This window comes from Orbicella faveolata, unplaced genomic scaffold, assembly GCF_042242905.1.
Source record: "Orbicella faveolata isolate gen_17 unplaced genomic scaffold, um_ofav_v1 contig_14, whole genome shotgun sequence".
In the NCBI taxonomy this organism is placed as follows: Eukaryota; Metazoa; Cnidaria; class Anthozoa; order Scleractinia; family Merulinidae; genus Orbicella; species Orbicella faveolata.
The window spans coordinates 13179554-13204097 of NW_028301541.1; the positions used below are offsets into that span (position 1 = coordinate 13179554).

Genomic DNA, 24544 nt, shown 5'->3' on the forward strand with positions numbered 1-24544 from the left:
AGTGAAACTGGGACCCGGGACGAATTCAACATGGCGGCCTACAGTTGAGTTGAGTCGAGTCCATATTGCTAGCTAGTTCACTTGTAAATTGTTTTGATAGTTAAGTTGACAACATGAGTGATATTCGAGATATTTTGGAGTTGGAGCAAGGGCTTGCTTCTGCGCCAAGTAAAGAGGCTATCGTTGGAGGAAACAAGGTAAGCTTGGCTTTTATAGTTGTTATCAAAAGGTGTTTTTAAAACTACCGTGCAATAATAAATTTAGTTAACTAGATAGACTCTTACATGCAGTAAATGACATAATTATAGCTTTTCCGTTTATTTGAAACTAATGTACTGTATTTTCTCGCTTAAACGCCAGGCCTTGACTAAAACGCCTGCTTCACATAAACGCCTGCTTCACATAAACGCCTTGTTTTTCAGTGAGGTCCTTTGTTCGTTTTATATGAGAGGCCAGACGTTTATTTAAACCCACCTTTGTAATCGTAACTGATTGTTGTTGGTCAATGGGTGTAATAATCATCGATAATCTCTCAAATAGATCAGGAACAGAAAAAAAGTTGGCATATCTTCACTCTTGGCAAGTAATTTTTTAGTTATAGTGAACAATGGCTACTAGTTTTGGCCGTTGGTAACCTGTCAACTAACTGCACGAGGGTCTACATGATACTGACACATTACCAACAGTCAGATGGCCATAAACTAACAGTGTTAAGTAGGCCAAAAATTGACACAAAACACTTGTAGTTGAAAACAGTGTATAGACATCTGTTGAATGTTTGTACACTAAAATAAGCTCATTTAATCCAGACCATGATAGCAAATTAGGAAAGCCAAGGAAGTATTACAATCATCCTGTAATAAAAACATTGTGATACCATAAGTATCGCACTCCACGTATGTTGTCATCCTATTGCTTCATGAATTAAATCCTACCAAATATGTGCAAGTTTCTCTAGCAAATGCAACAAGATAGGGAATAGCATACTATTTGCAGCAGTCCCTTTCATGCTTACTAAATAAGAGATGGAGAAATGCGACTGCACTAGAGTGAGTTGGAAGTATAAAAGGATTGGGAAAGGAAGGGAGGGGAAATGAGAAGCGTGGTAGCATTTAGAAGTAAACCAGAAGAGAGACAACATGTTGTGACTGCCAACAGCCAAAGGATTCTTATGCAAACTGGGCTGAAATGAGATGCAGAGCTCTTATATAGTATTCTATTTCACAACACTCCCATTCATACTCAGTTGAAATAAGATATGGGAATAATGATTGACCAGCAGACTAAGCCAAGATGGAACAGCTTGGCTTAGGGGAGGTCAAGTAGAGGTACAATCCATGCAATGAGGGTGGGAGAGTGGGCCTTCACTTAGCTGTGCTCTGCTGGAAAACTGGCTGGAAGACTAAGCGTGATTGGAGTGAACAAGCAGTCTTGGCATTTATTACAGAGGTATTACATAACTAGTGCAAAGTCCAGAAAACTGTATTGTTGTTATGTATTTCAACTTTGCATATCGTTTTGAGTGTCTGAACTTCTTCCATAACAATTTATTTACATAATGAAAAAAGTCACAACAAACAAAGCACTTCAGCGATATTTCGCTCTGCCATCAGTTCAAATGACTGGATGTTCTACTGTACCTACAGGCGCCCATGCTTTCCCCATCCATAATCAAGCCTTAATTTGAATTGAAAGAATCATTTTACAAACAAAGCATTCCAGTGATATTTTGCTCTGCCCCCAGTTCAAATAACTGGATGTTTTACTCAGGCACCCACAGGTGCCCATGCTTTTTTCTGTTCATAATTACTCTTCATATACATCAAAGAAAATAACCATGAGGTTATGTGGAAGGTTTTCCAACAATTCAGTGGCTGTTGAGCCCACTCACAGTTCGCTTCCACTCAGTCCTTGCTGGTTTAAAAGGGCGCTGAAATTCCTGATGATTAAATTGAAAGGGTGCAGCTGCTTCACCTGCATTGGCCAGAACTGGTTGGTATTGTGTGGTGGACTGAAAACCATCTCCAGGTATGGCTGCAGGTCAACTGCTGCACATATGCCATCATGTGGGTTTTACCACAAAAAGAAACTCACGGATTTAATGTTAAATCTGTGAGCCCCGCTTACATTGCACATTTTCTAACACAGGATTTTAGTAATATCCTGCACGTATTTCTTGTGGGTGTTTTGTTGTTCACACCCTATAGTAGAAGCGTACTTCGTACTGCAGAGGTTTAATATAAAATAAGTTCCACCTTTGTATCTCGTAGTTTAATTCTGTTGAAGTCTGACACTAGCAGCCGAAAGCGGTTGATTACTAAACTCAGTTGTACAAGATTATTAGTTGTTACTGCGTGCTGCCTACAAGTCATCTTATTTTAATTGTTTTCCAGTGTTTCCACCAGAGTGCACCCTTGCAGGAATCCTGCCTCCTCCTCCTCCTGCTTACTATTAAATTTTATCATAGATCCTAATAAACTGCTTTATTTTCCTTGGTACCCCGATGCTTTTTTTTCCTTCTGTAGCTTTCAATTTATTGGCCCCTTTCCTAAAAAATTGGCCCCTAAAAAAGATCTTCAGGGGCCATTTTGGCCCTCAAGTAAAATTTCCTGGCTGAAACAGTGTTTCCATAATGAGATTGATGACATGTCAACAGTTTTAAATTCTCTCTACTTTTTGAACATGTTGCAGGCCAATTTTTTTCTCAGGTTAATCTGTTTCTAACCTGAAGATAATACACTAATAATATCAGAAAACAATATCACAATCTATTCATAGTGATCGATAATCAATGATTTGAAGTCATTGTCTGTTCATTATTAGAGTGTTATTATCATCTTTCTCTCAACTTTACATTGATCTGTTAGCCAAGAAAGCTTAGAAGAGCTGGGGAACAAAGCTTCAAACGTCCAGAGGGGATGCATCGTGAGCTGTATGCCTTGCTATACAGTGACAACAGGTTAGTGCAGTGGAAAAAGTCAGCCAGTGATTTTTAACTTTATGGGTTATGGGAAAAAGCTATTCAGTCAGTGCTGCTTGCTAGATATTCTTTTCTCTAACTCATTAATAATTCATCCAGTTAAAACAAAGAAAATCACAACCATGAAGGAGGTTTGGATACCCGGTCTTAATTAGCATAGACTTTGACGATTTAAGTTCTCCGTTTACTCCTTAGTTTTTATTTCGATTGAGAAGATATATCAAACACTCGAGACAGTGGTTCATCGGCTCTATCCAAACACCTCGAATTTCGTCAAAAATACTCTCTTCTCGGTGTTTGGATATCCCAATGAAACAATGTTTCTTGTGTTTGATATATTACTTCCTAAACTCTCTTCAGTCAGTCTTTGTATGGAGCATAGAGCATCCACAGTTGTTGTTGAGTGATTGCTTCTGGTAAAATGTTTAGAGAGGAAGTCACATGAGCCTTAGCTGGTTTTCATGTAGTACTCTGTCCTGGTCAAGTTGGAATTTAGGGATGTTGGTTTTTGTGGAGGGAGGAAAACCAAAGTACCCAGAGAAAAACCATCAGAGCAAGGCAAAACCGGCAACAAACTCAACCCACACGCATGACACTAGGCCAAAATCCAACCAGGGTCACATTAGTGGGTTACAAGTGCTCTTAGCACTGTCAGTGCCACCTCTGTAGCTGGATATTAAGGTTTGGAAAATTTATCAATCACAAAGCCATAAAATGTTTTTGAATCGCTTTGCATTTCCAAACATATATATCTTGTAATAGTATCCATGAAAATCTATAACATTTTTGGTTACAAGGTATTAACTTAAGTCTACTAGGTCATTCCCAGCTGCCAGGGCTGTTAACAGAGCATATAAAAAATATGTAGAGGATATTACACAGTGGTAAGAGGATTGTGCTCACTCGTGAGATATTGTTCTTGCCACGTGAACATAAAATTCATGTCTTCACGCTAATGTGTAATGTTATAAATAAAGCATATGTATGTATGTATGTATGTATGTTCTTTTTTATTATATAGACATACTAATGACAGCGTTTTTCATGATTTGCTGAAGATTTCCGACCACTTTCCGAAGATTTCCGAAGATTCTCCAAAACTTGTCTGAAGGTCACACAAATGCTTCCGAACATTTTCTGAAAATTTCTGAACATCACCAAGGATTTCTGAAGATTACCAAAAAAGGCCGAAGACTTTTGAGGAAGCCCCATAGATATTTCTATGATACACCAACGAATTTAAGTACAATTTAGGAGACAAACTTGATATCAGTAAAATCATCGATATCTTCACTACTGAGGATGTGGAAAATATGCCACTCGAGTCCCGGATGTGGTTTAGTATGAATTTTACGAGTGGTGTATTTTCCAGTAAAACACTTGTGTCTATATAAATAAATAAATAAATAAATAAATATACATTTATATAGTGCCATTTTCCACTAATTGTCCATGGTGCTTTACAATACTTTAAAATTGAAATCCTAAGTTTAAAATCCTAAAATTAAAATCCTAATTCTTTAAAAACCTAAAATCCTAAATCCTAAAAGTTAAAATCCTAAGAATTAAATACGCTATATAATACAATTAGGCTACAAATAAAAAGTAAAAATTACAAATCAAATGCACGCTTAAAAAGATAAGTCTTAAGATTAGCCTTAAAAACTGCCTCTGATGATGAAAGTCTGATCTGGAGGGGTAGTTTATTCCAGAGCCTTGGTGCTGCCACAGAAAAGCCCTTTCACCATACGTTTTAAGATTTGCTCTAGGCTCATCAAGCAACCTGTTGTTTGAAGATCTTAGTGTGCGACCAGAAATGTTAAATCGCAGTAGGTCTCTAATGTAATCAGGGGCCAGTCCATTCAGAGCTTTGTAAGTTAACAACAATATTTTGAAAATAATCCTAAAATGAACTGGCAACCAATGTAAGCTCCTTAGTATTGGTGTGATGTGTTCCTGCCTTCTAGTCAAGGTAACAAGGCGAACTGCTGAGTTCTGTACAAGCTGAAGTCAATAAAATCAAAGTTAACTTGGGGGACTATTTTTTCCTTTGCTTTAGTTCCACTGGGTTCCCTGGTGTTAGGGTGATAGGGACTTTGTTTTCAAGACAGCTAAGACCAGTTCAGTTGTTTTGGACATTGAAATCAGCTGAAAATCTTCTTGTTGCCTTCATCAATAGAAGAGGTTCCAGTCATCAAGCTTCTGAAGGTTATCATGGCTTCCTAATTGCCAAGAAAGTTTGACCTCCCAACTGCACTTCTCTCTGCGGGGAGACATTCGCTCCCCACATTACCTGCTTCTACCGACCAGGGATCAGTGGGGATTAGACTTTAGGGGCCAGGTTCAATACTTACTCATTTCTTTCTCTCTTTTTAAACCATTTAGAGACTCCCCACCACTTGCCTCATCAGACACTTGTCATGGATACAAACAAATGAAGGCAAAGTTAGGGCGGCGACATGTAAGGCCATGGAAGTGGGTGCCTTTTATAAATCCTGCTCGAACAGATGGTGCTAAGCTGTACCACTGGAGAAGAGCAGCTGATGAGGGAAAAGAATATCCTTTTGCAAGGTTTAACAAGGTATATGACTTTAGGGTCTCATTTTTTGTACCTTTCTGTGGCATTGTCAATGAGACAGTTCAGAGGAATTTTGTACAGGAGTCACTTTCATACCACAGTTTCACTAAAACTGTCTCCAGGTGGACAATGAGAGAGTAAAGAGCTTATATATTTATACCTCTTACTAACCAAGTTTGAGGTCTATACTGTAAGTTACAGACCAAGTAAAAATTTTCTCCCTTTGATTTGTGGCCCAATCATGACATGCAGAAAACATAAATCAAAGGGGAAAAACAAGGATCTTTAACTTACAATATGGACTGAGAAGACAAGGTATTTATCTACTCAGTGTGTGTTGGACAGGTACGGTAGGCCATTTCAAGTCATGCAGAGAAGAAGACAAGGAATCTAGAATAGCTTCAAATGATTGATGTATGTCAAAATCGAAGCAATTCAATTTGAAGTTGTTGCTAAGTCATTAGCTTGCTTCAATACATGTCATCAAAATTATTCAAGGAAATAAAACATTTTTTTTCTTGTTTATTTGCTATGAATGTAAAGAGAACTTGGCAATAGATCATGAGAAATTTTGGCAATAAAAAGTGCCTCAGATTTTAGCAGCCATACTGTAGAATACAGCTTGCTTATTGACCAATTAAAGTGCACATAGTAACTGAGAGATTTTCTAGGGAAGAGTAGTGAGTGCAAGATATATATTAAACGATTAGAAGTAGTGTATGTATAGGTGGGTAGGTGAAACCAGTTTTTGTAGATCTGGGGGGGAGTATTCCCTTATATGGGCTATATAGAAATGTGCACCCCTAAGGGCAGATGTTTTTGTCCTAAATAGGGTATTGATTTTGGTCATTTTGGTCATAAATAGGGTATGGTTTTTGCACTGTAGTCTTGATATGGGTATGTTTTTAAGAAGAAGCTACTTTCTCATCATGATCAATAAGACCATCAACAAAAACCCTTCACAAATTATGTTTATGGCAATTTAACATGGGTCTGAAATAGGGAACTAATGATAAGGCCAGTCTGAAATAAAGTATCGATTTAAGGGTCAGGTCATAAATGGGGTATTGAATTTTCGGTCAGGTCATAAATAGGGTAGGGAAAATCGCAGACTTTGGTCATAAATAGTGTGAGGGCCAGGGCGGGGGGGGGGGGGGGGGGGTACTTTGGGAATTTCTAGGTAGGGATTTGTGCCGCTGGGACCCTGGAACCCCTTAGCCTAAACCAGAGCTAGTTCAGCTGAATTTTGCTACCCTATACTAGAGTAAACTCCCCAAATCCCCCCATCTATCGACACTGTGGAGGCTTATTTGTGTAAATTTAATCTTACCAATTTGATTTTTTTATATTTTTGAGTGGCAATTCCTGGTTTCTTTAGTCTAGATAAAATCTTCAACCAATTGGTCAGTTTTGTGAAAATTGATACCCTATTCTAGACCCAAATGCTCTGATTTATATATCCTATCCTAGAGTAAACTGCTTGAAAACCATACCCGTCACAGTGGCACATACCTATATAGCCCATATATGACAGTAACTGCCCCCTCCCCCCCCCCCCGGGTGTGAGGGTTTTGGGAAGCAGACTGCACACCCCCACCCAATTTATCTGAGAGTCCTCCCCCTCCCCCCTGGGTTGTAGATACACATACCATTCATGTCTTACAGTCTGAAAAATGTCTCAGTCATCCTGTCAGCATACGAGACTGTTCTCTATAATGTTCTTTGGGCCATTAACTATTACTATGAGGGTTATTAGTTTAATTTTAATTAGTTATTAGTTCAATTTGTTCCTTCAGCCAGTGCATTTTAGCTATGAATCGGAGGTAACTTATGTCTGCTCTTTTATCATGAAATATTTATTGAATGTTTTAACTTTTACATCTCCAGAAAGTTAATGTTCCAAGCTATACAGATGAAGAGTACCAGGTTGGTTTAACCTTCAAATATGGTTTATTACAAGCTACACTGTAAATGCTATGCTTTCAAGCCAACCATGGAGTAGGGGAAATACTCATTATGGGACTTGACTTTATACAGTGCCAATTCTTCGCTCACGGAAAGTGTGTACCTGCAGTTGTGGCTTTCTTAAAATAACTGCTTGATACACTACATAGTCAATCCAAGATTGTTAATTAATACTCTGTCATTTTGTTAGGGTTGAGAGGCAACATTATGAGCTGTTTAAAGATTTTGGAATGTTTCTGATTACTCTTTCAAATCTCTGAACTCTCTGAATTTTTTCTGGACATCTTCTGAACATTGCCAAAAACTCAGTCCACAGATTTTTTACTTACATTCCAACACACTTCAAATTCAGACCAAGCTGAACCTATGTGTGGAATACTCCAGTAAATTGTAGGAAACCTTGTAGTTGAATACAATCTGTGTCAAATGACATTTTGCCTAGTGTCTATGAAAGTGTAGTGTTCATAAAATTTTGAGAGCTACAGAAACACACTTAATGCTTTTTTGTTGCTGTTCAGTGTTCTTCTTCCAGAGTTAGTACAGGTTAAAAAATTTAACACTCTTCCTCTTGATCTTCCCTGTTTTTTACATCTATTCTGTACCCTCTTTTTGACAGTAAGGATCCGGACCTATGTAATTATTTTGAGGTTTTAATTTCATTTGGAAGCAAATAAAAACATAAAAGACATGTTGCACTCCCTTAAATGCAACCATTACCTAACAATGTGTGTACCTTATTAAGATTTGTTTGGGTAATAACATTTTCCCAATATCACACCTACCTAATAATTCTCCTAAGCTGACATTATGCATTATTGTACTTATTACAGATGTACCTCCATGATGGCCCCCCCTCCACATGGACACGGGATGAAACTGATCACTTGTTTGATCTCTGCAGGTAATTTGCATATACACAGTAATGTAAGAAAAAGAAACCTTTCCCGTGTTATATCTATAGTGTATCAGTTTAGGAGAACAGGCAATGTTGTCAAGTGTGGGCCATAGGTGTGTGTCTCTACAACTTTTTCAAGTTCTCCTATACTTTGGTGAGATTTTCTTTAACTTGAAGAAATGCAAAGAAAATGTTTTTGCTGTCTTTTCAAAATATAGACAGGAAAAGAAAGGCTTTTCAACATCACTGGTTTGTTGTGATTATTGAAATGTAAATTATCTTTGCTTGGGTATAATCAGACTACACTGCAGTTCTGTATTTCTATCTGTAGAATTATAGCAGTATGGTTAAAAATGCACACATTCAGTTTCTTGTGATGACAGTGTTTTCAAACACTAGGTGTCAAAGATATGGGATTGTATTACTTGTAGATAGAAATATAGTTATAAATATTAATATGTTATTTTATATTGGTTCTCTTTTCTCTTAAGACGGTTTGATCTTCGTTTCATAACCATTCATGACAGATTTGACAAGGAGAAGCATCAGGTGAAGTGTAACTAGTTAAATCCAATTTGTGAACATACATGTATATTTTATTTTATCTTTAATGTTAACTTTTAATTAAACACTTTTAATGTCTATTAATGGCTTTTAATACTAATGATAGCACTAATCATGGTAGAAATTCTTATTGTCTCACAAAATTATTTAATGTTTCGTCATTCAAATACTATAAATTAGGTGTGTTGAGGTTAGTTTGTTTAAGATTCTCTTAATTTTGCAGTGGACCACACAAATCTTTTATCTCTTTTGGACTATCAGGGCTGTGACATGTAAGATTATAATTGCTTTTGCCTGTCCAGGACCTTGTCATTGTTCCATGCTCCTTTAAGTAAAATCTTCCCATGCACACTATATGTAACCATTAAGATTATAAAATGTAATATCCCAAAATACTCTTAGCTATTTTTGTTTTGGTCTAACATGCCACAATACATGCACTTTAAAAGGCAAAACTAACAGATGAGTGTTTCCTTCACTGAATTACCAACCTTTGTGTTATCTTAACTACATGTAGCTAATGTGAAGGGCAGAAAAATTAGTTCCAGCAAGTCATTAATGGTTTTGGATTTACTTCTGATTAGATGACAGAGGGGCACAAGCTTTTTAAGCCATTCATGTTGTGGTAATTCAAAACCAAAGAAAATGCAAATTACTTTCCACACTCAAGTGAAAAGTGTTCTGGGACCTAACAAGTTTCATGGAAAAGCAGTGTATTATGATTCCACAGTATTGGTCATTTTTCAATGTATTAATTGAGATTGACAGTTTTCTCACCTTTCCGCTTTTCGCCCAATGGTATTTCACTTCGCTCAGACGAAGCAGAAATGAAAAAATTACAGAGATCAGGGCAGGCTCACTTTCTTGGCGCCACTTCACCAGACTCCTTCCCACCGGATCACTTTGCTCTTTGCCACTCATGCGTGTGACTCAAATGTGAGCCTGCTCACAGGCTAGGGACTTCTTGTTAAATTAGAAACAGGCTGAATTTACAATAAGTTTGCTTAAGCTGCAAGTGGACAGGGTGTAGAAAGCAAAGGAGAATAAGCTGTCACTTTAGGAAGTGCATTAATATATACCTCTTACTAACGTCATCTTCTCGGTCGGTACTGTAAGTTACAGACCGAGTTTTTTCCCCTTTGCGCTTGGGCCATAAATCAAGGGGGGGAAAACGAGGGTCCATAACTTACAGTATGCACCAAGAAGACGAGGTTAGTAAGATATTTATTATATCTCTACTGTGTGCCTGACGGCTTCAGAAACAATTTCTATTCACGTGGACTTGGAAAGGCTTCAAATTTCTGACACACCTCGAAAGCAAAACGAGTCAGTTTGAAACTGTTTTTAAGTCGTTAGCATGCTTTATTACATAATTTAGAGTAGAAGAAAGTTTCAAACTTTCACTTGCTTTAAAAGTTAAGAACACTTATCGATAAATCACGAGACAGTTTGGCAACAAAACCAACTGTAAAATTTAGCGGGCCGTACAGGAGAGTATGGTCCGCTAAACTGACCAATCACAGTGCACATACTAATTGAGAGATGTAATAATATTAGTTCAATGACAAAAGTTCTTTGGTTTGACCAGCTGACTACAGATTTGCTGTATTGGAATCAAAGCGATGGACTTCTTTAACTTGGGTTGATAAGTCAACTTATTACATGTCAAATAAAGTAGCGGACCAGCCTTTTCCTCAGCATGTACTCAACCTCTGGGACATTCAGTTTGAATGATCCTGCATTATTTTTCTTGAGGATTTTTAGTTGTGTAGTAAGTCTCTTATAACCAAGCTTGCTCAGGACTGTACTGGAGAATATCGGCCCACCGTCTTGTTTCTACGGACCTTACTGGGCTCAGTCTGTGCTGTCAAGACCTTGGCCCAATATTCTCCCAGTACAGCCCTTACTCTTGGTTAATAAGCTATATTTATGAATATTATTTTTTTATTGTTTCAGACTCGTACAATTGAAGAGTTAAAGGATCGCTACTATAGCTGTGTTACAAGGTTACTCAAGGTAAATGGCACCTTAGCAGGCTGTAACAGTCATGTCCTCCTTCTGGGTTAGCAAGAACCTTCATTATTAGGCAAACAATGTTTCAGGTCATAACTGTTGTTTCATACTATACCATACTTGTAATAATGAAATTGTGTGGAATACATTTTACCACTTTCAGTTTATTATAGCTTGAAAAAGCATGATTTTCTTGGCACTGAAGAGGGGTTGGGATTTACATGTCACACATAGAATAAAGAATTTTGTACACAAAGGTACAACATAGTGTGGTCTTTGTATACTGTACCATCCTTCTTGATAATAATCACTTGCAAGAACATTAATTTTCAAATACATTATTGATTTATAAGAATTGTATGACTGTTATAAAGCTGGTTTAATTTTGGGCTTATTATTACAGGCTCGAGCCCCCCCAGGGCAAGAACCACAGAATTTGCCTGCACCATATGACAGTCAGCATGAAACAGAGAGAAAAAGACAACTTCTGAAGCTGTTTAACCGTACTCAAGAACAGGTACATTGTACAGCTGCCAACCATGTCAGCTTCTTTGATGCTCAGATGAGCCATTGGGAAAATTTTCCCATTAAATTTTCCCTTTTAACTAAATTAATCATGAACATGTGAGATAAAGCATTTTTTTAAAGCACAATAGCCACAAACATTTCACAAGTATTTGACAATTATTGTTTGCTTTTGTATAAATTTAACTTGTGATTGTTATTTCAATAATCATCTGGGCTGGGTTGTTCAAAAGCCAGTTACCCCAGGGCTAAAAGTTAACTTAAGTGTGTAAAAAATGTTTTTCACTGCTTATGTTTTGTGTAGTTTAAGATTATTCAAATTCAAAATGGAAGGACAAACAATATGAACAGAAAACCTCACTGAAAGGTTTTTTAACTGAAATCTTAATTCTCACTAATCTTGGGTTACAACCCAGCCCTGAATAATAAGACAGATGCAGTCAGAGATTGAAGGTTTTAGCTGTATTGCCTACATGTATTGTTTTCATATTGATACTAAAGCTGATCACTAAATTGCTCCTAAGTGTCAGCACAAAGTAACATTACACAGGGCCATACTGACAGAGGGGAAAATATGTGAACAGTGATTTATAATGACCAGCCCTGTACAGTGTAGGTTCATTCTAAGTGACTGCCATTCAACTTCAGTGACAAACCCTACTGTTGTTTGAAGAAATTAAATACATTGTTTTTCTGTTCCTTAAATCATTTTCTTGAGAAGAGTTGAACCCTCAGGAAGCACAACATGGATGATAAGGATATGTTTGTTTAAGGTTGACCTCTGTTAAGTTTTTTCAGAACTTAACATTTCTTTTGGATTTACCAGCCCTTATATTTTGCTACTTCCAGGTGGCTGCAACTTTCGGGGGTTGCTACTTTCGGATAGCAAGGCAAAACATGTAACACTTGTGAACTATAACTATTTGCCAAGTGGAGAGTCTGCCTTTAGGTTAGGGCATGATGATGTAGGAATGTCCAGAATAGAGTACATGTATAGTGTTATTGTAAGTGGCATAGTGGGACTTAGACAACTCTAAGTACAGTATGACAGTTCTTAAAATGCGGCAGTAGCTTCTTCCTCTGGCAGTATCTTCTTTCACTTTTCTTCAAAGTGAAAATGAAAGTGTAAAGTTCTGAATGTTTACTTGTAAAGAACCTTAATTTAAGTGTCAAAGTATTTAGTCCCAGTAGACTAATTGAGGGCACTAAACAAGACTAAAATGCTAAAAATGAATATTTAATGAATATTTGTAAGGTGCAAGAGGAAGAAATGCTAGTTGCAGAGCTAAGGAAAATCGAACTGCGCAAGAAAGAGAGAGAAAAGAAACAACAGGATCTACAGAAACTTATCACAGCCGCTGAGAACCAAGCAGACTCCTACAGATTTAAGTATGTTTAACTTAACTTTGGGAACAGTACATGTCATCACTTTCTTTGTGTTGTGTTACTTAACATTAAGATGTGTAAATAGACAGCAGTAAATATTTAAGAAATACCTGACAAAATGTTGAGCTAACCTGTACTGGCTAGTGTCACTGGTCAGATGAGCCACAAGACTAGAATTCTGAATTACAAGCGAAAGACTTAGGAAAATGTCAAATGAAGAGGTGTGTACAGTATACAGTAGATATTTTATAGCATATCTTTCATTTGTTTGCTATGTTTTGGCAGGTGTGAATTCTTTTTAGGTTAGAATTTTTGAATAGTGTGATAAGCATCCACTTGTAAGTGCTGATTAATTTTTTCCTTTTACTAGAAGAGACAAGAAGCCAGTGAAAAAGAAGCCTACTAAAAAGAAAGGAGAATTAGCAGACAAACCTGTGAAGGTAAATATTTCGTCATTTTTTAATACAATGAAATCCTAAATAAGAACAGTGCCAAAGAAATGGGAATGGTAACATTTGGCACGGGTTTGAATTATTATGTGGTGCAACTTAATATGGCTATTTCTTTAACAAACAGAATTCATGTTGCTGTGCGTCTGTTCAGTAATAGACCACAGATGAGGTTAAAATGTGATAAGAACAAATAAGTGGTACACCAGCCGTTAGGCGAGTGTGTCACTGATGTTCTTACCATATTTTGATGTCTTCTGTGATTTATTACTGAACAGACGCACGGCAACATGGAAACTACTCGTTTTGTTGTAGTAAAAAATGGTAATGACATCATGTATGCATCTTTTCTCCAATAGATCATAAGTAAGAACAATCAAAATGCCAGAATAATTTGACTTGTTATATAATTCTCTTTGGATAACATTGGTAATCTCTTGCAGGCTGAAGCATCAGGAGTTAAGTTTCCAGAGAGTAAGGGAGCTGGTGTGTATCTGCGGAGTGGCAGGGTAAGAAATCTTATGTCAATGAATGAAGTCTTACTGTCTCTTTAGAAGTGTACCCTCTTTGCCCCTTTCCATCTGTAAGATTATACTCCGTATACACACTATACATAGCTTGTTCAATGTTGTTTTCAGATGAAGATGCCAGGATCCGTCGGAACCAAAAAAGCCAAGGCAGTTGAACAACTTCTAGAAGAGTTAGGAGTTGGTGAGTGCATACATGATACTTGTAATGCTGTATTTCGCCGTGCATTAGCTTTCTTTTTAATAAGAAGATCGCAGTGTCCAGGGGATAGTATGGTATTCAACGCATTGAGTAGGCTTGATTTCCAGCCGTTTTGGGAGTGTGGTTTAAGGAACGCGGGACTACAAAACGGCTGGAAATCGACCCTACGCATTTGGATGAGGTGGGACCAAAAAAGAGGGCAAATACGTCAGCGCTAGGCTCGTCTCGAAAATAACGCAGATCAACATATGCTGAATCATAACAAGAAGACTCAGTGTTTGATAAAGAGGAGTTGTTAGCCTCGCCTCCGGGATTAGAAAATACCCCACTTATACCCAGTAAAGTAGTACTGGAATTGACAGATACATTAGTTACATCTTTGTCAGTTCTCTAGTTTAAGTTTTCTTCTCTAACCGTTTGAATTAAATTTTTTTGCTTACTTGTTAGATCTTATGCCGATGCCAACTGAACACATAAGCCACCAGTTCAACGAATTGAGGTAATCGCTTAATCTGATAGTAAGTAATATTTAACAGTTAGACCCGTAGCTCGCAACGGCTACGCGTCAATAGCACATGAGGCGAGGCCGAATGGGCTATTGACTCGTGGCCCTTGAGGGCGACGGGTCTAATTGTTTTAGTATCACCCAACTTGTAGGACAGAAAAGGCAATAATAAAGTTAGCAAATGCAAGTTGAAGAAATATTTATGAGGGAATAAAACGAAAGAAAGCGTCACGCTCGATTGCGCCAATTTCGCTACTCGAGGACTATTGCTATTAGCCCTCTAGTAGTGTAACCAATTAAAATGCGGGATTTTCATTAGTCCACTAATTGGGTGATACTAAATAGATTTAGCCAAGCCTAAACGCGGAGCTCTTGATTACAATAACTAGTCATAAAAGAAAAAGAGAATTTTTTTTTCTCGGATCAGAAACTTAAAAACTAATCAAGTGTGAGCATCTCAAGTAATCAAGTGAAAGCTTCTCCCCCAGAGTAATAACCTGACTTGAGCCTGCGATCCATTCGAAAACGAATACCTGGTCAGTGGTCAACTTAAAAACAAACACGCGACCTCTATGAGCTGTTAAACCTGAAACGGTGATATGGTCACATAATACTGGTCAGCGGATACCTTGTTTTGACAGCTGTCAATTAACCATAACATGGATCTCCAATATCAAAAATGTACCTATGGTAATGGTGCTACTCTCATATTTTCAAGGTATTAGTCTTGTATGTACGTCCGTCCGTACATACGTACGGACAGTCACGTGACAGCCAAAATTTTTTAGATCGATGGGTTACCAAATTTTCTAAAGTATGACGCCTTCAGCGCGTCAGAGCTTCGCTTAGATTACACTCTCTGGGAAAGGGGGTGGAGGGAGTGAGTAGTAATACACGCTCATATGACCGGTAACCAATCAGGAGACGAGAAAGACAATAGGCTATTGTTTGGAGAACAATGGATGCTATTGTTTTCCAAATCCAAGATGGCCGCCACAAATTTCAGCCAATCAGGAGCCGAATTAAGAATTCAAGATGGCGGCGCCCACGAAAGTCGGCCATGTTGGAAAACAGCCCACCAGCCTCGACGGAGGACTGGGATCGGTCTCACGGATTTCCGTGGCGACACAAATCACGCCAGGGTCACGCAAAAAATGTCATGCAACTTCAAAATCGATACTTACAGTGTCCTGTGGTCCTAAATGACAGAGGTCCGTCCAACAAGCGGCCATAATGGAGACGGAGAGACTTGTGTCCGAGGCACTTGTGTACCTTTCTATTCGTTCCAAAGCATCCTGGGACGGTGACCTCATCGAGAACCAATCCTAGACTTGCCCCAGTCCCTTCTCGGTCGAACGGTTAAAATAGGTGTAAGGGGGTACTCCCCGTTCCAAAGCATCGTGGGATCGTGACCTCATCGGGAACCAATCTTAGACTTGCCCCACTCCTTTCGCGGTCGAAGGGGTAAAAATTGGGGTGAGGGGGTACTCCCCGTTCCAAAGCATCATGGGACGGTGACCTCATCGGGAACCAATCCTAGACTTGTCCCACTCCCTTCTCGGCCAAAGGGGTAAAATAGGGATAAGGGGGTACTCCCTCTTAGTCTGCTATATAAAACCTTCACACGTTTTGAAAAGGACCAAAACAAAGTTTCTTGACTCACGAAATGGAAGTTAGAAGAAGTCGAAGACTACTAGGATTGACCCCCGAAGTAGATGAGTTCAAGGACAAATGTTTCATCTGTCAAGGCGACCTTGTTATTGACTCCTTGACTCGATGTAGTGCGAAAACTTATTGCTGTGGAAAATTTTTGCACAAGAGATGTTTGCAACAGGAGTTACAATACTCAGATAAGTGCGGACATTGCAAAACCTCAAATCCTCGGAGGAATGAAGATGAGGCACAACTTCACCTTGGGAGGAGGTGGTACGCGAGAGGATTACCAACGCAACGAATGCCATCAATAGGTATCGGCGAGGGGGACGGCCTTATCATATTCACACTCGTAATATTGTTTCGTGGAGGACCTTGCCGTACCATGCGAATCTTTCCATCTGGTTTGAATTTTATACAAGACTCACCATCTTCGTGCAGCAAAGGGGAAACGCTACCCTGTACATCCATGCCTATGTCAACTTGCCGTGGATGATCATTACTCAATTAATAAGACAGACGGTGTATGAAATGTTCAGTAGAAACATCCCAAAGGAAGTAATGCTCTGCGTACGCGAAGTAAAGTTTAGGTTATTGTTCCTGTCGTGGCTGCACGACGACGCTGAGGATGAAGTGATTATCAACAGATTAACTCTTCAGTCATCTTTTTCACCCCCCATTTACCCTGAAGACACAGCTTGGGTGTAACCTGTAACTTTTATTGTAACTCAAAAAACTCGTAAAACAAAACAAAAACAAAAACAAAGAGTCTGAGTCTTGATAACGTTTATTGAATAATGATAATAAAAATAATAACATGAACTCCGAAAGAGAATTGATTACAATTTTTAACTCTTTAACTCTTGACCGTCGGTATTCCACAAAGTGTTGGGAACTAAACTCGTTTCCTGTTTCACAGACTCTTGGTCCCTGGCCCCAAAACGCACGATATTCTGCCCTAGTTTTCTTTGCTTTTGGTCATGAAGTCTTTGCCTGATCCGTTCCTTATTCTTGGCATAATAACTTCTCCAATACTCGTTGATCCGTTCCCTGTTGTTTTTACAGTATTGTCTTCGGTAATTTCTGATGTGCTCCTTGTTCTGTTGACAATAGACTCTCTGGCTGCTGGCGAGTCGTTCCTTGTTGTTTTCATACCATCTTTTACGACACCACCACCACCTCATCCACTACTACCACATTTTACCACCACCACCACCGCCACATCCACCACATCTACCACCACCACCGCCACATCCACCACATTCACCACCACCATCACCACCTACACCACCACCACATTTACCACCACCACATCCACCACCACCACCACATTCACCACCACCACCGCCACATCCACCACATCTACCACCACCACCGCCACATCCACCACATTTACCACCACCACCACCACATCCACCACCTACACCACCACCACCACCACCTACACCACCACCACCACCACCTACACCACCACCACATTTACCACCGCCGCCACCACCACATCCACCACCACCACCACCTACACCATCACCACCAAAACTATATTCATCACCACCGCCACCACCGCCACCACCGCCACATCCACCACATTCACCACCACAGCCACATCCATTACCTACACCACCATCACCGCATCCACCACCACCACATCCACCACCACCACCACATTCACCACCACCACCACATCCACCACATTCACCATCACCACATCCATTACCTGCACCACCACCACATTTACCATCACCACCACCACCACCACCGCCACCACCTCCACCACACTCGTCAACTCGATCATTAATCATGTATAAAACTAAGGCATTAACTGCCTCAATTCATTTTGAGTCAAACTAGCAAGGAGTCATGTCCCTTTATTGTCGATATTGTCATAGACTATTCTCTCGTGTAGACAGTAGAATTCGTCACGAAAAACATAGTTGTCAACGCAGTGGATCAGAAAAGACACGAGATGTCCCAAATGTCACATTTCCTACCGAAAAGCACCATGGGATCCCTAGTAGAATAGAAATGGGAGAAGCGTTTAGGTTCAAGACATCCTCCAGTATTTTGATCGTGGGCTCTTCTGGTTGTGGCAAGACGTGTTTTACCGAATCGTTACTCTTGGATCACTTGGAAGAATTGTTTGTCAACCCTCCCACTACGATTCATTATTGCTACGGGGCGTGGCAAGACGGATTTAGAGACATGGAAGACGCTGGTGTGCAATTTCACGAAGGGATTCCAGAGTCAGACCATCTCAAGTCATGGTTTCCGAAGGGTAGATTACTCGCACTGGACGATCTGATGGCAGAGGGAGGTGAGGACAAAGCGTTGCTAGACTTATTCACCAAACACTCTCATCATCAAAATATCACCGTGTTGTACTTGTGCCAAGACATGTTTCCACCAGGGAAATACGCCAAGAGTATTTCCAGGAACGCCCACAACATCGTAGCCTTCAAAAATCCAAGAGATCAATTAGGGATGAAGAATTTACTGTTTCAAGCTTTTCCCACTTGCTGGCAAGACATGATGGACGCGTATCAAAAAGTGACCGAACGACCGTTTGGGTACACGGTCCTGGATTTACATCCCGCCAGTGATGACAGGAAACGCGTGTTTAGTCACCTCATGACGCACGAAGGATACCCGCGCTGGCATCGAAGAAAGAGAGAGGATGTCTGATCATTGCCCAAAATGTTATATTAAACGTCAGTGTAATCGACTCGGCTCATTTGAAGTACGTTGTCGTGGGTGAAGGTCGACGAGAATCATGGATGATCGTTCAACAGATATTTTTGGCCCCGTGGAAGATAACAATGATAAGAACGTTGAAGAGGTAGAAGAGGTGGATGAAGAGGAGCCTGAAGAGGAACAGGAAGAAGATGAGGATAGTAGCAGCTCCGAAAAGGAAGAAGAAGCGGACGACGATGAACCAGATCCGTGGAGTCCGCTACGTCAAAACGTCGGGAAGACGTCAAACAAACCTATCTGAAAGAAGTCCAGCAGTTCCTGGATAAGGGAAAATCCCAAAACTATGCCGAAAATGCTGCTTTCACCGTCCTATTACCTGTAAGTAGAAGAAGGCTACGAAGGACTTACTTAGAGCGTCTAAAATGGACTCACCGTATCAAACACGACGCAATACGCTGTAAAGTCATGAAGACTCTTCGACGCTTCATTGAGGAAGACGACATGGATTTTGACGAAGCGGCCGAGTCGGCAGTGGCAAAACGAAAATTCCTGCTAAACAGACTAATTTGGAAGAAGTTACTCCCCGACGATGATGACGAAGAGGAAGTAGAAGAAGAGGTTAAGACCTGAATTAGCCATGTGACTCTTATAAGAGTGTGTGATTCCAGGGTTTTAGACGCCACACATGCAAGATGAATTGCTCCAATCAACTGTCAGGGAATGACCAGAGGGTTGGCTGTAAAAAGGCCTACCACAAGAAATATTATGCCAGGAACAAACAGCGAATCCTGGCCCAACAAAAGAGATATCGTGCAGAGAACGTCGGGATTCTCAAAACCCGTCGTAAAAGATGGTATGAAAACAACAAGGAACGACTCGCCAGCAGCCAAAGAGCCTATTGTCAACAGAACAAGGAGCACATCAGAAATTACCGAAGACAATACTGTAAAAACAACAGGGAACGGATCAACGAGTATTGGAGAAGTTATTATGCCAAGAATAAGGAACGGATCAGGCAAAGACTTCATGACCAAAAGCAAAGAAAACTAGGGCAGAATATCGTGCGTTTTGGGGCCAGGGACCAAGAGTCTGTGAAACAGGAAACGAGTTTAGCTCCCAACACTTTGTGGAATACCGACGGTCAAGAGTTAAAGAGTTAAAAATTGTAATCAATTCTCTTTCGGAGTTCATGTTATTGTTTTTATTATCGTTATTCAATAAACGTTGCAAAGACTCAGACTCTTTGTTTTTGTTTTTGTTTTGTTTTGCGAGTTTATAAGTCAATCGGTCTTGTTAGAGTTCATTTTACTTGTGACAACGTTCAGCACAGGTCCTCTTTTCTAAGCGTAACATTCTTTACTGTCTTCGTGGCTATGGAGTTGAGCGATTGCTAGTTGTGGGACGCTTTGGAGGAAAGGACTATGTTTGATGTAAGTGATTTATTTTGGCGCTATTGGAAACCCGCTTAGACAACTATAATTGTTGAATTAGGAGCGATTTGCAGTGTTTGTAAATGAAGTTAAATCTTTACTTCAAGCGCGAAACGTTTGTTTGAAATTCCTTTGATTTTATTCTCAAGGGTTAAGATACAGTCTCTCATGATTTCAGCCTCTAAACATGTGCTTTTCGGTTTTAATTTATTTCATGTTTCATCTCTGACTAATTATGTTAATTCCGCTTCAGTGGTCGCCCAAAATGCCTTTTGTTTGTTCAAGATTCCTTTGAATGATGCTTTTCTCAAGGGAACAGTGGAGATCAAGGAGTTTAGATTTTATTGTAATCTGCATTAGCAATTCATTTTCACTTGAAGCATTTCAATTGTATTTTTTTTCTTCTCACCTTTTAGCCTATAAATTTTTGTCTTCGCTTATTATTCGTTACTCGTCAAAGATTGCATTCACGCTGGATAAAATTATTTCTGTTCCATTTCTTTTGATAGTGCTATCTTATTTGAGACACAATGACCAGCTTTCTGTAATTTTAGCGCAAACGTTTTGGACATTAAAGTTCATTTGAAAAATTGTGTGATGACGATAGAAACCGGTCTTTTTACTCGATCAACATGGCAATGACGTCATATCTTTTAATGTTAGCCAAAAAGTGTTGATATTAAAGTTCGTGACATTGGACACTGCGTGACGTTTGGTTTTTAAATACCGGACCTCTGTCGTTTAGGACCACAGGACACTGTGAGTATCGAGTTTGAAGTTGCATGACAATTTTTGCGTGACCCTGGCGTGATTTGTGTCGCCATGGAAATCCGTGAGACCGATCCCCGTCCTCCGTCGAGGCTGGTGGGCTGTTTTCCAACATGGCCGACTTTCGTGGGCGCCGCCATCTTGAATTCTTAATTCGGCTCCTGATTGGCTGAAATTTGTGGCGGCCATCTTGGATTCGGAAGACAATAGCATCCATTGTTCTTAAATCGGCTCCTGATTGGCTGAAATTTGTGGCGGCCATCTTGGATTTGGAAAACAATAGCATCCATTGTTCTCCAAACAATAGCCCATTGTCTTTCTCGGCTTCTGATTGGTTACCGGTCATATGAGCGAGTATTACTACTGGAGTGCGTACCTTTATTAGGTAAGTGTACGATATGCTTATACTCTAGTCTGAAACTGGGTATGTTTGTGACGTACAGTGCAGAAGTGCAGCGTGACTCAGTAATATATCCGGCTCTTTGAACCCTTTTCAAGTTATTTCAAAGGTGCGAGGGTAAATGCCAATGCCCGTATAACATGTGCAGTCAAACTAATGTCAACTTCCTCACCGTGTTTACAATGTTAAGTAACAAGTTTTATTTTACAGAAATGAGATGATTCTGTTATATGACTTGAAACAGGCAGCTGGAAACTGTGAATTTGAAATCCAATCCCTGAAGTAAGTGTGAAGATTAAACACGAGGAATATGACGAAAAAATGATAGAAACTATTCAGCACACAACAAGTGGTTTAATCACCTGTCGAAGGACTGAAAATCACTTTCGATCCAGTTCTTTGGTGTCAGTCAGAAAAGATCAGTTTTTTCAGAGCTTCTCTTGCCCAGTTGATCACGCTAGACTAGCTTAGTTTAACTATTTACTGTACTTAGTTAATTTTCAGGTACGTTTTTTGGACGTTTAAGAGTAGTATATAGTTCTGGTATGCCAGCCAGATAGTTACAGCAGTTACATGAGTTTTTTAAAGCTTTAAAACCCGTTAATAAGGTGTGAGCTTAACGTATAGAATTCTTTAACTATTTGGACTTGATCTCCACAATCGTGCCTGCTATACCGTTTGAAGTGAATTGTTAAACATACTCTCGCCAGCTATTTATTTAATATTGAAGTAATTATGACTCTTTGTTGATAAAATCAAACGCTGAAATGATCTCAAGTATTCATTTTTTGTCAGACATCGTCTGGAAGCCTTGGGAAAGGACATATCAACCATAAATGGTATCTACATAGCATAATTCCGGTTTTATTTTAAGGTTATTGGTACTTCCTGTCATTGTAGATGTTATGATGTCATTATTTTTCGGGATCTTGAGAAAACCGTTGATCAATACATTTTTTAACTTTCCTCTGCGAGCATCCACAGATTCTTGGTTTTGTTTGGTTATTTGAATCAAGGCAGCGAAATTTCCATATTTCTGTTGTCACAGTTCGTATGAAGACAGTTATTGTTGTTGTTGCTGCTGCTTTTGTCATTGTTAGTCTATTATTGTTTTAAGTGTTTGCATTTTTGGCCCTGGTAAGCTAAGTTAAGTTTAATTTATTTTACAAACATGCACGAAAGATCAAATGCTTTGTTACAGTGTAACACTGTGTAGCACACGAAAAACATTAAGTGAAGAATTCCAGTTCAAAAAATAAATCATCATCATAGGCGTGTGTTTTGCGTTGAGTCTTTTTATTTAAGTCATATTTGATGTTTTTAGTTTTTGCCGCCAAATTATATTAAGCGGGGCTTTCTCTTTTTTTCCTTAGTTCCTGTTGAAGCTGTTACTACTATTCCTAAAGTGGTTTGTATAATTGTTTCATTGATAAATAGAAATCTCTTTTATTAGAATGTTCCTAACACTAGGCACCCATTAACTTTGACCAGATCGTTGCATTGTTTTGTATTTTTTTCTGAAAGATCTTCTCAAATGCTGAAACAGTTGCCTTGTTTACTGTCCAGTTTATTTACAATGAATCGAACACCAGACGATCTGTGTTATGGAGTTCTAATATAACTCGTACTCGACAATATTGCTTATTTAAAGCCAAATAATTTACAATTCACTATGAAAGTCATATAAAAAGTTTGCAATTTTTTACGGGCACAAGAAGGGCAGAAAAAACGTTTTTAGCCAGTTACATTCATCCATAACCATTTTGAACAGAACAAAAGTCTTATTGAATTTTCTCAGATTTTGGCTTTGATTGGTCAATACAATGTGAATACGGGCCATTCTGAACTTGTGATGTTAAAAAATGTGTTCTTATCTCTCAGCAAATTACAGCTCCTTCGTCTACGCCATTGATAGACGCAGTGACCCCTTCACCAGGGACTCCAAATGCGGTAGGTGTGCTTACTGGAGAGTAACGATAGCAAAATAGATTACAGTCAGTCGAGTTCGCTAGTGTTACTCAGGTAGCTGTTTTAATAGAAACCCCGGCGTCCTGTCCTGATCGTTGTAAGGTGATTAAAGAAAGGCACAGATTTTCTCCAAAAGTTTCTCTTTCGCCATAAATCGGTCCAATCGACTATTCTTAGCCTCTAACGAGCAAAATTTGGCTCGATGAAGGAATTCAGACATTTTTGGTTAAGAGACCAAAGACTGAGCGCAGTTGTCCAAAGCAAAGAGTACACTGATCCAGAGTCAAAAGAAAGAATACTGATAAGCGTAAGCCCTGTAGACTTATATGGTCCTAAAGTGAACTTCTTTTTGTTTTGTTTTGCAAACAGAGAAAAAGAAGAACAGCAGCCTCGTTTTTGGACCAAAATCCGCTGAAGAAAACCAAGAGACTTTAAGATAGAAAGACTAAACAGATCCTCGACGTCTCCTGATGCGTGACATTCAACAGAATAACGGGATCTTGGGTCGGCGTCTCTAAACTGAAGACACGAAAACGTTTGTAAATAAAGATTGGATGAAAAGATTCTTGTTAATCCAGAGTGTTGTTTTAATTTTTCAACGAGTAAGCCACTCTAGCTCCGATGCAAAACTTATAACAAATCAGAAAATCTAAAAAAAAAAACTGACCAATGTTCAGCTCTTGATAAAGGTGGCTATTAAGGGTGTGAAAAGTCATGGCACACTGCCACAGATAGAGATGTAGACTGCTAAGCGTCTTGGCCTGCCAAAGATGCACAAAACCCGGCTTCTTTAGGTTTCTCGTCTTTTGGCCACTTCCACAATTTGTATTCTGTAATTTTGTCACAAACTACTTTGTGTATTGTCATGTATTTTAAACAATTATTGGATGAGGTTTTTGTGATATCCAGAAGACACCTTATTCCAAAATGGCCGTCATTTTAGTATTTTTTTGTTTACTTGAAAATGAGCCCTTGTTGCCTCGTTTAAGGGAAAATATTCTTTTGAATGTCGAGTTTAAGAACGAGGTAAAAAGGGCTAATTTGC

General features: G+C 39.2%; 2 protein-coding genes across 2 annotated transcripts; both read left to right on the forward strand.

Annotated features, from left to right (window-relative positions):
* Nucleotides 1-5: 5 nt before the first annotated feature.
* Nucleotides 6-24072, forward strand: LOC110066800 (DNA methyltransferase 1-associated protein 1-like). Its single transcript, XM_089287525.1, has 18 exons — nucleotides 6-197; nucleotides 2868-2959; nucleotides 5366-5561; nucleotides 7446-7484; nucleotides 8354-8424; nucleotides 8910-8967; nucleotides 10939-10998; nucleotides 11399-11512; nucleotides 12776-12909; nucleotides 13277-13346; nucleotides 13799-13864; nucleotides 13994-14066; nucleotides 14532-14583; nucleotides 21742-21813; nucleotides 22327-22370; nucleotides 22905-22939; nucleotides 23413-23481; nucleotides 23869-24072. The coding sequence occupies exons 1-18, from the start codon at nucleotides 114-116 to the stop codon at nucleotides 23932-23934; spliced, it is 1395 nt and encodes a 464-aa protein (XP_089143651.1). The 5' UTR covers nucleotides 6-113; the 3' UTR covers nucleotides 23935-24072.
* LOC149114079 (uncharacterized) lies at nucleotides 17774-20973 on the forward strand. The gene has a single exon (XM_089287533.1). It carries the CDS (start codon nucleotides 18103-18105, stop codon nucleotides 18922-18924), a length of 822 nt encoding a protein of 273 aa, XP_089143659.1. The 5' UTR covers nucleotides 17774-18102; the 3' UTR covers nucleotides 18925-20973.
* Nucleotides 24073-24544: the final 472 nt, after the last annotated feature.

Coding starts and splice junctions, on each gene's coding strand:
- LOC110066800 (XM_089287525.1), top strand. CDS start 114: ATGAGTGATATTCGAGATATTTTGGAGTTGGAGCAAGGGCTTGCTTCT. Junction 21,814..22,326: donor TTTGAAATCCAATCCCTGAA/GTAAGTGTGAAG, acceptor ATTTTTTGTCAG/ACATCGTCTGGAAGCCTTGG. Junction 22,940..23,412: donor TTACTACTATTCCTAAAGTG/GTTTGTATAATT, acceptor CTTATCTCTCAG/CAAATTACAGCTCCTTCGTC.
- LOC149114079 (XM_089287533.1), top strand. CDS start 18,103: ATGTCCCTTTATTGTCGATATTGTCATAGACTATTCTCTCGTGTAGAC.